At 39.3% G+C, this 13,354-nt stretch overlaps 1 protein-coding gene across 41 annotated transcripts in view; it reads left to right on the top strand.

The window, feature by feature from the left end:
- The window catches only part of EFCAB5 (EF-hand calcium binding domain 5), a 198,426-nt gene that overhangs the window by 104,421 nt on the left and 80,651 nt on the right, over window positions 1–13,354 (top strand). For all 41 annotated transcript variants that reach the window (XM_045044905.1, XM_045044891.1, XM_045044887.1 and 38 more), the window contains one exon: window positions 5,361–5,516. In XM_045044905.1, coding sequence (XP_044900840.1) covers window positions 5,361–5,516 — 156 coding nt within the window. The remainder of the gene's footprint in view (window positions 1–5,360; window positions 5,517–13,354) is intronic.

Genomic DNA, 13,354 nt, shown 5'->3' with positions numbered 1-13,354 from the left:
CAGCCTTTAGTAAACATAAAAATAGCCCAGAGGGTTTATTTTTATATTTTATTTTATTTTTTTCACTCCAGAGTGGACTTTTTATTTCAAGTTACCATGTGTAAAGTTGGAGGAAAAAGACCCAAGGACCCAGTCTCCTTGACGGGCCCACTTAGATTTCTATACATAGTTTACACAACCACATGCCCCCCACTGGCTAATGTCACAGGATTTCTGAGTGTTGAGATACAAGGAAAGAATAACTGTGGAAAAGTGTTTGGATCCATCCGTATTTCTAGAGGGGGAAAGAAAGATGATTTCCCTTCTCCAAGAACTCTGGGGGCAGCTAGTCTGGTCATGTGACATTAACTCATATTATTTCTGTTCTGACTCTGCACACTTGTGACAGGAAGGAGCCTGTTTAAGAGCTAGAAGTGTATTTTGCTCCCAGAGGGCTTTTAAAAACACAGATTCTGGATCCCACTCCCCTCTGAGTTTCTGATTCAGTAGATCTGGAGTAGGGTCCCCAAATTTACATTTCTTCTTCCTTTTTTTTTTTTTTTTTTTGGAGAAAAGTGTTTGTTTCTTTAAACGCATTTTGCTTTAATAGCCACCCAAAAGATTGTGTTTCGTTCTTTTTTTTAAAGTTAAGTTTCTTTTTATTTCCAGTTAACATACAGTATCATATTAGTTTCAGGTATACAATATAGTAACGACACTTCCATATATCATCACCCTGTTCTCATCACAAGTGCTCTCTTTAATCCCCATCACCTATTTAACTCATCCTACTCACCTCTTCCCTCTGGTAGCCATCAATTTGTTCTCTATAGTTAAGAGTCAGTTTCTTGATTTGTTTCTCTCTCTTTGTCTTATTTTTTCCCCTTTACTTTTTTTTTTGTTTCTTAAATTCCACATATGAGTGAAATCATATGATATATGTCTTTCTCCTACTGACTTATTTCACTTAGCATTATACTCCCTAGCTCCATCCCTGTTGTTGCAAATGGCAAGATTTCATTCTTTTTTTATGGCTGAGTAATATTCTATTGTATATATCCCACATCTTATTTTTTTCCCCAATATATGAAATTTATTGTCAAATTGGTTTCCATACAACACCCAGTGCTCATCCCAAAAGATGACCTCTTCAATACCCATCACCCACCCTCCTCTCCTCCCCACCCCCCATCAACCCTCAGTTTGTTCTCAGTTTTTAAGAGTCTCTTATGCTTTGGGTCTCTCCCACTCTAACCTCTTTTTTTTTTTTTTCCTTTCCCTCCCCCATGGGTTTCTGGTAAGTTTCTCAGGATCCACCTAAGAGTGAAAACAGAGAACATATGTCTTTCTCTGTATGGCTTATTTCACTTGGCATAACACTCTCCAGTTCCATCCACGTTGCTACAAAGGGCCATATTTCATTCTTTCTCCTTGCCACGTAGTACTCCATTGTGTATATAAACCACAATTTCTTTATCCATTCATCAGTTGATGGACATTTAGGCTCTTTCCATAATTTATATCCCACATCTTCTTTATTCATCAATCGATGGACACTGAGGCTACTTCCATATCTTAGCTATTATAAATAATGCTTCTGTAAAAGAAACACTCATGCACTGTTGGTGGGAGAGCAAACTGGTGCAGCCACTGTGGAAAACAGTATGGAGGTTCCTCAAAAAGTTAAAAATAGAACTACCTTATGATCCAGCAATCACACTACTGGGTATTTACCCAAATAATATGAGAATACTAATTCAAAGGGATACATGCACCCCTAAGTTTATACCAAGTTTTCATTTCTAACAAGCTCTGAGGTGATGCCCTCAGAGGTTCTAACAAGCTCTCAGGAGTTGTAGTCAAGGGGCAACATTTTGAGAATCCCTGATCTCATTGGATTTTTCCTTCTAAATAGATATGTCTACTGAGAAGACTTTTATTCTTTTTCTTGGTCAATTTTTTTACCTACCTCAAAAGGAAGCAGGAGCAATGGCTACAGAGAACTTATTACATGAAATACTTACACTCTGTACATACACAAGATCCTCTTCATGACTCAGTGAGAAAGCTACTGTGGTACGCATTTTATAAATTAAGAAACTGGGAAGTTCAGTGACTCAGCCAAGGTTACTCAGCCAGTAAATATGGGAACTGGGATTTGAACTCAGATAGGTTCCAAAATGTGAGGGTTTTTTTTTTGTCTCCACCTTCTGGAAATGTTTAGAATCTGATGTCTTCTCACCACCTGCACTCTGTTATAAGCCATCATCATCTCACAACTGCCTTATTTCATTAGCTTTCTGACTGACACCCTTATTTTCACTCTTGCCTTTTTTTTTAATATATGAAATTTATTGTCAAATTGGTTTCCATACAACACCCAGTACTCATCCCAAAAGATGCCCTCTTCAATGCCCATCACCTACCCTACCCTCCCTCCCACCCCCCCATCAACCCTCAGTTTGTTCTCAGTTTTTAAGAGTCTCTTATGCTTTTCACTCTTGCCTTTTAAAATGGAAGGTAGGGGTGCCTATCTCTCTCAGTTGGAAGAGGATGCAACTCTTGATCTCTGGGTCATGAGTTCCAGCCCCACATTTGGTGCAGAGATTACTGAAAAATAAATAAACTTTTTAAAAAAAGAAATATAGGTAAATTAAGCCAGTCTTCTGCTTAAAACCCTCCAAGGGCTTCCCATCTTACTTAAAGTAAAAACCAAAGCCCTTAACATGACCCCAGGGCTTGACCTGTACTGTCTGATGACCCCTGTCTTCACCTCTCTCTCTGTACTCCTCACTCATTCTGCCTCAGTCACATTAGCTACCTTGCCATTACTAGAAACCCCCAAGTATGTTCTCACCTCAGGCCTTACCACTTTTCTAGGACAGTGCTCCTCACATATTTCCACATGGTTTACTCCCTCTTCTCCTTCTTGACTCAAATGTCACTTTCCCCATGAGGCAGATGCTGAGACGGATCCTGGTACACAGGTTATTTATTAGGGATCAATAGTTGTGAAGGGAGGGAAGCGTAACAGGATTAGGCAGAAGTCAGCTGCAATACAGGCCTGGTAAAGCCTCATCGATTCTGTATATAAGTGAAATCATAAGTATTTGTCTTTCTCTGTCTGGCTGATTTCACTTATCATAGTACCTTCTGGGTCCATCCATGTTGTCGCAAATGGCAATCTCCTTTTGTACGGTGGAGTAACATTCCACTGTATACATATACCACATCTTTTTTGTCCATTCTTCTATCGATGACACTTAAATTGTTTTCATATCTTGGCTATTGTAAATAATGCTTCAATGAACATAGGGGTACATGTATCAAACTGGTGTTTTCATTTTCTCTAGATCCAGAAGTAGAATTGCATGTAACTGTCCTGTTTTTCCAACACTGTGTATTGAAGAAACTGTCTTTTCCTCATTGTATGTTCTTGCCTCCTTTGTCATAGGTTAGTTGACCATACATGCATAGGTTTATTTCTGGGGTCTCTATTCTATTCCATGGATCTATGTGTCTATGTTTATGCCAGTACCGTGCTGTTTTGCTAACTCTAGTCTTGCAGTATAGCTTGAAATCAGGAAGCGTGATGTCTCCAGCTTGATTCTATTTTCTCAAGGTTGCTTGTGTTATTTGAAGTCTTTTATGGTCCCATACAAATTTTGGGATTCTTTGTTCCATTTCTGTGAAAAATGCCATTGGTATTTTGATGAGGCAAAATGTGAGTTCTTAACCATTACACTATTATGCATCCCAAGGGAACACATAAGAACTTAACTGTACTCATTGATCCATCAGAAATAATGACAATTAGAAGGTTTCGGCTGCCAATGAAACGAAATATTTAGAAAACCTCTCTTACACTGCTTTAAATTTCCTCTTTTGATCTCTAAGTCAATTGAATATGGTTTATGATTCATTTGCATGGATTCAAGCCTAATGTATCTCTTACATAGTACATTCTAAATTTGCGTAGATGATATTAGTGAGGAAGTGAAATGTCTACTACATTCTTCATTTCAAAAATTATGCCAATGAAATATGCCAATAAAACATTCCATTTTAGGCAAGCTATATTAGTCTCCTTTAATTGTAAGAAACAGAAGCCAACCTGAGTTAATGTAGATGAAAATGAAATGTATGGAGTCCAAGAGCAAGAATATGGTCTGACTTCTGGAAGTCAGGGACTTGGAAAAATAAAGACTCTTCTTTCTGTTTTCTGTTTCATCTGTCTCTATATACTGACTTATCCTGCATCCTCCATTTACCTGGAGGAATCTGGCCACCCAAAACTCTTAAGTTTACATTTACAAGTCCAGCCCCTCTCAGAGGACAACCAACCATTTCCCAGTCCTAATTCCCAATTTCTAGTGGAAAGAATCTGAATGGCTTTGTTTATATCAGGGATCATCCCCTGCTCCAATCATTTATGGCTATGGAAGTAGGGCGATTTGATCCAAATTGGACTCCCAGTACAAATTTGGCTACCACTGTGCTGGGACAGACAAGGAAATCATTTACTTATGAGTTGGGCTAACACTTCAAGAAAGGTTCCCTCAGAAACTCTTCCAGCACTAGATCCATTTGTCCCTTAACATAAGATCTTTATAGTCAAGTATAGATCAAGAATGTTATGTTCCTGACCCATAAAATGAGGGAAAATCCAGAAGACAATACACACTGGTGGTGAGGCTGAGGAGGAATGGTATTCATTAGTAATGGAAGAACAAAAAAGCCCAAGCCTGATGTAAAATCTTACCCAAAAAACAGATGCATTTACCTTCTAAGCTAACAATCCCACTTCCGGGAATCTGTTCAATAGGAACCAAGAGAAATGGCCCATAAGCATAGATGTCTTCAGACTCTATACTTTCAAAAAAAAAAATAGACAAAGGATACCTTATTATAATATCAGAAGATGCAGAAACTTTGGACAATCCCCATTCTTTATACTCCAATAATTAAATGTAGCCAGTCTCGGAAAACACATGGTTTTTATAATGCCATTCATCAAAAGAAAACTGCATCCAATTTTTAGAACTACTAACTTACAGGCAATGTTTTATAACTGCTGCTATTTCATGCCGGGAGGTAAAAAGTGTGCTCTATATAATGCTGTTGTGGTCTAGAGGGGAGTTGCTCCAAAAATATTTAGTCTCACTGGTGTATGGTTTTGGTGTATGGTTTTGTATTAATTACCTCTGTCTGCAGCACAGCTGAAGAATAGTACTAACATGAAAATGCTTTATTCACGTGACAAGGAAATGATATGGAAAAAATTGTAGCCAATAATTTCATACACATCAACTGAATCCCAGGGAAAATCCAAGTAAAGAGCCCTGTTTTAAATCAATCATTTATCTTCTTTTTCTCTGCAGTACATCTCCTCATACATTGCAGACTTTAAAAGTGAAATGTTTGAGAAACTCCTTAAGCACCTCTGTCATTGTGCAGATGAATTCCGGGAGATCATAAAAACGGATATGCGGAGGCAGATGTTTGCTGAACTCTTCCTGTGTTGTGACCGTGGGAAGGTAGGATAAGACCTTAAAGCAATACTTCTCAAACTATTTTTTTGTGAAGGACTGGATTTTAGGTTGTTGTGGATGGTGATGTTTTTAATTGCTAAACCATTGTGGACTAACACTCAATGAAAACGGATTGCTGGGGGGGGAAAATGCACATACAAAAGACAATCCACATTTTTTATTATTAGATTCAAATATGATTTATCTGTTACTTTCTCAAATTGATATACAATTTTTTAGATACTATCCTCAATTTCTATACCTTACTTGTCACAGACTGGTACCAGCCTATAGACCATGTCTTCAATGGCACTGCCATTTTACAATGTACAACTTGTCTCTTTCCATTCTTAAGAATGTATTTTTTTCAGATTGTTTTTGCTTACTCTCTTTGCTGCTGGCTTCCTATAGAAAATAAATTGTTGGGAATAGGAAGCTTACCACATTGTATGATGCTGCTTCTTAAAATAAGAAAAGTTTATATCAAAAAGTATTTCGGGAGACTGGCAGAAGATGGTGGCCTAGGAGGACGCTGGGCTCACCGTACGTCATGCTGATCACTTAGATTCCACCTACACCTGACTAAATAACCCAGAAAACCGCCAGAAGACTAGCAGAATGGAGTCTCCAGAGCCAAGCACAGACGAGAGGCCCATGGAAGAGGGTAGGAAAGGCGGAGAGGCGGTGCGTGCTCCACAGACTGGCAGGAGAGAGCCGGGGTGGAGGGGCGGCCCGCTGGCCAGGCAGAGCCCCGGAGTCTGGCTTGCAAAAGCAGAGGGGCCGGACGGAGTGTGTTCTGACAGCAAGCGGGACTTGACATCTGGAAGGTTATAAGCTAACAGCTCTGCTGGGAAAGCAGGAAGGCTGGAGGACAAAGGGAAGGAGAGTTGCTGAGCCCCTGGACGACAGAGCTCAGTTTGGCGGGGAACAAAGGCGCTAGCCAGCGCCATCGCCCTCGCCCATCCCCCAGCCAAAATCCCAAAGGGAACCAGTTCCTGCCAGGGAACTTGCTTGCTCCGGGCAAACACCCAACACTGTGCTTCTGCAGAGCCACCCCTCCGGCAGCGGGTCTGACTCCCTCCTGCTGCCACAGGGCCCCTCCTGAAGTGGATCACCGAAGGAGAAGCGAGCTAAGCCTGTCCCTCCTGCCCCCGTGCACCTTGCCTACCCACCCCAGCTAATACGCCAGATCCCCAGCACCACAAGCCTGGCAGTGTGCAAGTAGCCCAGACGGGCCACCCCACCCCACAGTGAATCCCGCCCCTAGGAGAGGGGAAGAGAAGGCACACACCAGTCTGACTGTGGCCCCAGCGGTGGGCTGAAGGCAGACATCAGGTCTGACTGTGGCCCCACCCACCAACTCCAGTTATACACCACAGCACAGGGGAAGTGCCCAGCAGGTCCGCACCATTCCAGGGACTATCCAAAATGACCAAACGGAAGAATTCCCCTCAAAAGAATCTCCAGGAAATAACAACAGCTAATGAACTGATCAAAAAGGATTTAAATAATATAACAGAAAGTGAATTTAGAATAATAGTCATAAAATTAATCACTGGGCTTGAAAACAATACAGAGGACAGCAGAGAATCTCTTGCTACAGAGATCAAAGGACTACAGAACAGTCAGGAGGAGCTGAAAAACGCTTTAAACGAGATGCAAAATAAAATGGAAATGACCACGGCTCGGATTGAAGAGGCAGAGGAAAGAATAGGTGAACTAGAAGATAAAATTATGGAAAAAGAGGAAGCTGAGAAAAAGAGAGATAAAAAAATCCAGGAGTATGAGGGGAAAATTAGAGAACTAAGTGATACACTAAAAAGAAATAATATATGCATAATTGGTGTCCCAGAGGAGGAAGAGAGAGGGAAAGGTGTACTTGAAGAAATAATAGCTGAGAACTTCCCTGAACTGGGGAAGGAAAAAGGCATTGAAATCCAAGAGGCACAGAGAACTCCCTTCAGACGTAACTTGAATCGATCTTCTGCACGACATATCATAGTGAAACTGGCAAAATACAAGGATAAAGAGAAAATTCTGAAAGCAGCAAGGGATAAACGTGCCCTAACATATAAAGGGAGACCTATAAGATTCGTGACTGATCTCTCTTTTGAAACTTGGCAGGCCAGAAAGGATTGGCACGAGATCCTCAATGTGTTGAACAGAAAAAATATGCAGCCGAGAATCCTTTATCCAGCAAGTCTGTCATTTAGAATAGAAGGAGAGATAAAGGTCTTCCCAAACAAACAAAAACTGAAGGAATTTGTCACCACTAAACCAGCCCTACAAGAGATCCTAAGGGGGACCCTGTGAGACAAAGTACCAGAGACATCACTACAAGCATAAAACATACAGACATCACAATGACTCTAAACCCATATCTTTCTATAAGAACACTGAATGTAAATGGATTAAATGCGCCAACCAAAAGACATAGGGTGTCAGAATGGATAAAAAACCAAGACCCATCTATTTGCTGTCTACAAGAGACTCATTTTAGACCTGAGGACACCTTTAGATTGAGAGTGAGGGGATGGAGAACTATTTATCATGCTACTGGAAGCCAAAAAAAAAAAGCTGGAGTAGCCATACTTATATCAGACAAACTAGACTTTAAATTAAAGGCTGTAACAAGAGATGAAGAAGGGCATTATATAATAATTACAGGGTCTATCCACCAGGAAGAGCTAACAATTATAAATGTCTATGCACCGAATACCAGAGCCCCCAAATATATAAAACAATTACTCATAAACATAAGCAACTTTATTGATAAGAATGTGGTAATTTCAGGGGACTTTAACACTCCACTTACAGAAATGGATAGATCATCTAGACACATGGTCAATAAAGAAACAAGGGACCTGAATGATCATTGGATCAGATGGACTTGACAGATATATTTAGAACTGCATCCCAAAGCAACAGAATATACTTTCTTCTCGAGTGCACATGGAACATTCTCCAAGATAGATCATATACTGGGTCACAAAACAGCCCTTCATAAGTATACAAGAATTGAAATTATACAATGCATACTCTCAGACCACAATGCTATGAAGCTTGAAATCAACCACAGGAAAAAGTCTGGAAAACCTCCAAAAGCATGGAGGTTAAAGAACACCCTACTAAAGAATGAGTGGGTCAACCAGGCAATTAGAGAAGAAATTTAAAAATATATGGAAACAAACGAAAATGAAAATACAACAATCCAAACGCTTTGGGACGCAGCGAAGGCAGTCCTGAGAGGAAAATACATCGCAATCCAGGCCTATCTCAAGAAACAAGAAAAATCCCAAATACAAAATCTAACAGCACACCTAAAGGAACTAGAAGCAGAACAGCAAAGGCAGCCTAAACCCAGCAGAAGAAGAGAAATAATAAAGATATCGGAGCAGAAATAAACAATATAGAATCTAAAAAAACTGTAGAGCAGATCAACGAAACTAAGAGTTGGTTTTTTGAAAAAATAAACAAAATTGACAAACCTCTAGCCAGGCTTCTCAAAAAGAAAAGGGAGATGACCCAAATAGATAAAATCATGAATGAAAATGGAATTATTACAACCAATCCCTCAGAGATACAAACAATTATCAGGGAATACTGTGAAAAATTATATGCCAACAAATTGGACAACCTGGAAGAAATGGACAAATTCCTAAACACCCACACTCTTCCAAAACTCAATCAGGAGGAAATAGAAAGCTTGAACAAACCCATAACCAGCAAAGAAATTGAATCGGTTATCAAAAATCTCCCAACAAATAAGAGTCCAGGACCAGATGGCTTCCCAGGGGAGTTCTACCAGACGTTTAAAGCAGAGATAATACCTATCCTTCTCAAGCTATTCCAAGAAATAGAAAGGGAAGGAAAACTTCCAGACTCATTCTATGAAGCCAGTATTACTTTGATTCCTAAACCAGACAGAGACCCAGTCAAAAAAGAGAACTACAGGCCAATATCCCTGATGAATATGGATGCAAAAATTCTCAATAAGATACTAGCAAATCGAATTCAACAGCATATAAAAAGAAATATTCACCATGATCAAGTGGGATTCATTCCTGGGATGCAGGGCTGGTTCAACATTCGCAAATCAATCAACGTGATACATCACATTAATAAAAGAAAAGAGAAGAACCATATGATCCTGTCAATCGATGCAGAAAAGGCCTTTGACAAAATCCAGCATGCTTTCTTAATAAAAACCCTTGAGAAAGTCGGGATAGAAGGGACATACTTAAACATCATAAAGGCCATTTATGTAAAGCCCACAGCTAACATCATCCTCAATGGGGAAAAACTGAGAGCTTTTTCCCTGAGATCAGGAACACAACAGGGATACCCACTCTCACCGCTGTTGTTTAACATAGTGTTGGAAGTTCTAGCATCAGCGATCAGACAACAAAAGGAAATCAAAGGCATCAAAATTGGCAAAGATGAAGTCAAGCTTTCGCTTTTTGCAGATGACATGATACTATACATGGAAAATCCGATAGACTCCACCAAAAGTCTGCTAGAACTGATACAGGAATTCAGCAAAGGTGCAGGATACAAAATCAATGTACAGAAGTCAGTTGCATTCTTATATACTAACAATGAAGCAACAGAAAGACAAATAAAGAAACTGATCCCATTCACAATTGCACCAAGAAGCATAAAATACCTAGGAATAAACCTAACCAAAGATGTAACAGAACTGTATGCTGAAAACTATAGAAAGCTTATGAAGGTAATTGAAGAAGATTTAAAGAAATGGAAAGACATTCCCTGCTCATGGATTGGAAGAATAAATATTGTCAAAATGTCAATACTACCCAAAGCTATCTACACATTCAATGCAATCCCAATCAAAATTGCACCAGCATTCTTCTCGAAACTAGAACAAGCAATCCTAAAATTCATATGGAACCACAAAAGGCCCTGAATAGCCAAAGTAATTTTGAAGAAGACCAAAGCAGGAGGCATCACAATCCCAGACTTTAGCCTCTACTACAAAGCTGTCATCATCAAGACAGCATGGTATTGGCACAAAAACAGACACATAGACCAATGGAATAGAATAGAAACCCCAGAACTAGACCCACAAACATATGGCCAACTAACCTTTGACAAAGCAGGAAAGAACATCCAATGGAAAAAAGACAGTCTCCTTAACAAATGGTGCCGGGAGAACTGGACAGCAACATGCAGAAGGTTGAAACTAGACCACTTTCCCACACCATTCACAAAAATAAACTCCAAATGGATAAAGGACCTAAATGTGAGACAGGAAACCATCAAAACCTTAGAGGAGAAAGCAGGAAAAGACCTCTCTGACCTCAGCTGTAGCAATCTCTTACTTGACACATCCCCAAAAGCAAGGGAATTAAAAGCAAAAATGAATTACTGGGACCTTATGAAGATAAAAGCTTCTGCACAGCAAAGGAAGCAACCAACAAAACTAAAAGGCAACCAACGGAATGGGAAAAGATATTTGCAAATGACATATCAGACAAAGGGCTAGTATCCAAAATCTATAAAGAGCTCACCAAACTCCACACCCGAAAAACAAATAACCCAGTGAAGAAATGGGCAGAAAACATGAATAGACACTTCTCTAAAGATAACATCCGGATGGCCAACAGGCACATGAAAAGATGCTCAACGTCGCTCCTTATCAGGGAAATACAAATCAAAACCACACTCAGGTATCACCTCACGCCAGTCAGAGTGGCCAAAATGAACAAATCAGGAGACTCTAGATGCTGGAGAGGATGTGGAGAAACGGGAACCCTCTTGCACTGTTGGTGGGAATGCAAATTGGTGCAGCCACTCTGGAAAACAGTGTGGAGGTTCCTCAGAAAATTAAAAATAGACCTACCCTATGACCCAGCAATAGCACTGCTAGAATTTACCCAAGGGATACAGGAGTACTGATGCATAGGGGCACTTGTACCCCAATGTTTATAGCAGCACTCTCAACAATAGCCAAATTATGGAAAGAGCAGAAATGTCCATCAACTGATGAATGGATAAAGAAATTGTGGTTTATATACACAATGGAGTACTACATGGCAATGAGAAAGAACGAAATATGGCCCTTTGTAGCAACGTGGATGGAACTGGAGAGTGTGATGCTAAGCGAAATAAGCCATACAGAGAAAGACAGATACCATATGTTTTCACTCTTAGGTGGATCCTGAGAAACTTAACAGAAACCCATGGGGGAGGGGAAGGAAAAAAAAAAGAGGTTAGAGTGGGAGAGAGCCAAAGCATAAGAGACTGTTAAAAACTGAGAACAAACTGAGGGTTGATGGGGGGTGGGAGGGAGGGGAGGGTGGGTGATGGGTATTGAGGAGGGCACCTGTTGAGATGAGCACTGGGTGTTGTATGGAAACCAATTTGACAATAAATTTCATATATTGAAAAAAAATAAAAATAAATAAAAATTTAAAAAAAGTATTTCTAAGAATGGCGTTTGGAAGAATACTAGTATGCTAGGATTCCAAATGGATTTGCAAAAATTAGGTAGAAACTTTATTGAAAGACATTTGTTTATGAACTTTATATTTGTTTGTAACCCCATGTTCCAGAAAAGATTTAAGGAAGCTTATGCAAATAGATAAAATGCAACAAAGGAACATTATTGAAAAGTTAGATGAAAGAAGAAATAAATGAGAAGATACTAAATGAAGCTGGAAACAAAGCCTAAATTGCATACTGTAATGACCTAAATATTTGTTCTGGGTCATCTACAAATTTGAATCTAAGCTTCTGGCAGTGAATGTGAAAAGGGAAACATAACCAAATACTCTATTGATGATGTTTGTAAGATAAATACAAACTGGTGTTAAGAAGAAGTCACAAACATTGAACAACCCTTGCAGCCCAGGAATAAATCCCACTTGAGTGGTGAATGATTCTTTTAAGGTACTTTAGGATTCAATTACTAGTATGTAATTGAGAATTTTTGCATCCATGTTCATTAGGGATATTCAGTTCTCCTTTTTTAGTGGAGTCTTTATCTAGATAGTTTTGGTATCAGGGTAATGGTGGCCTCATAGAATTAATTTGAAGTTTTCCTTCCATTTCTATTTTTTGGAAGAGTTTGAGAAAAATAAGTATTAATTCTTCTTTAAATGTTTGGTAGAATTCCCCTGGGAAGGCCATCTGGCCCTGGACTTTTGTTTGTTGGGAGATTTTTGATCACTGATTTAATTTCTGGGTTTTTTTTTTTAATTTTTTAAAGTTTTTATTTATTTATTTGAGAGAGAGAGAATGCGAAGGGGAGGAGCAGAGAGAAAGGGGGACAGAAGATCCAAAGGGTGTTCTGTGCTAACAGCAGAGAGTCCAATGTGGGGCTTGAACCATGAACTGGGAGATCACTACCTGAGCCAAAGTCAGATGCTTAACTGACTGAGACACCTGGTACCTCTCAATTTCTTTACTTGTTATTGGTCTGCTCAAGTTTTCAACTTCTTCATGTTTCAGTTTTGGTAGTTTATATCTTTGTAGGAATTCATTCATTTTTGTCCAAATTGTTGGCATATGTAGTTTTTCATATATTTACTTATATTTCTTTCTTACATATAATTACTTATATTTCTGTGGTTTTGGTTATTAGTTCTCTCTCATTTGTGATTTTATTTATTTGGGTCCTTTCTCTTTTTTGATAAGTCTGGCTAGGGGTTTATCAATTTTATTAATTTTTTCAAAGAGCCAGTTCCTGGTTTCATTGATCTATTTTTTGTTTTTGTTTTGGTTTTGGTTTTGTTTTGAGAGAGAGAGAGAGAGAATGCAAGTGGGAGAAAGGAGCAGAGGAAGAGAGAGAGAGAGAGAGTCTTTTTTTTTTTAACACTTAT

The sequence above is a fragment of the Felis catus genome, chromosome E1 (genome assembly GCF_018350175.1).
Source record: "Felis catus isolate Fca126 chromosome E1, F.catus_Fca126_mat1.0, whole genome shotgun sequence".
Classification (NCBI taxonomy): domain Eukaryota; kingdom Metazoa; phylum Chordata; class Mammalia; order Carnivora; family Felidae; genus Felis; species Felis catus.
This window is presented reverse-complemented; position numbering and strand designations above follow the sequence as displayed.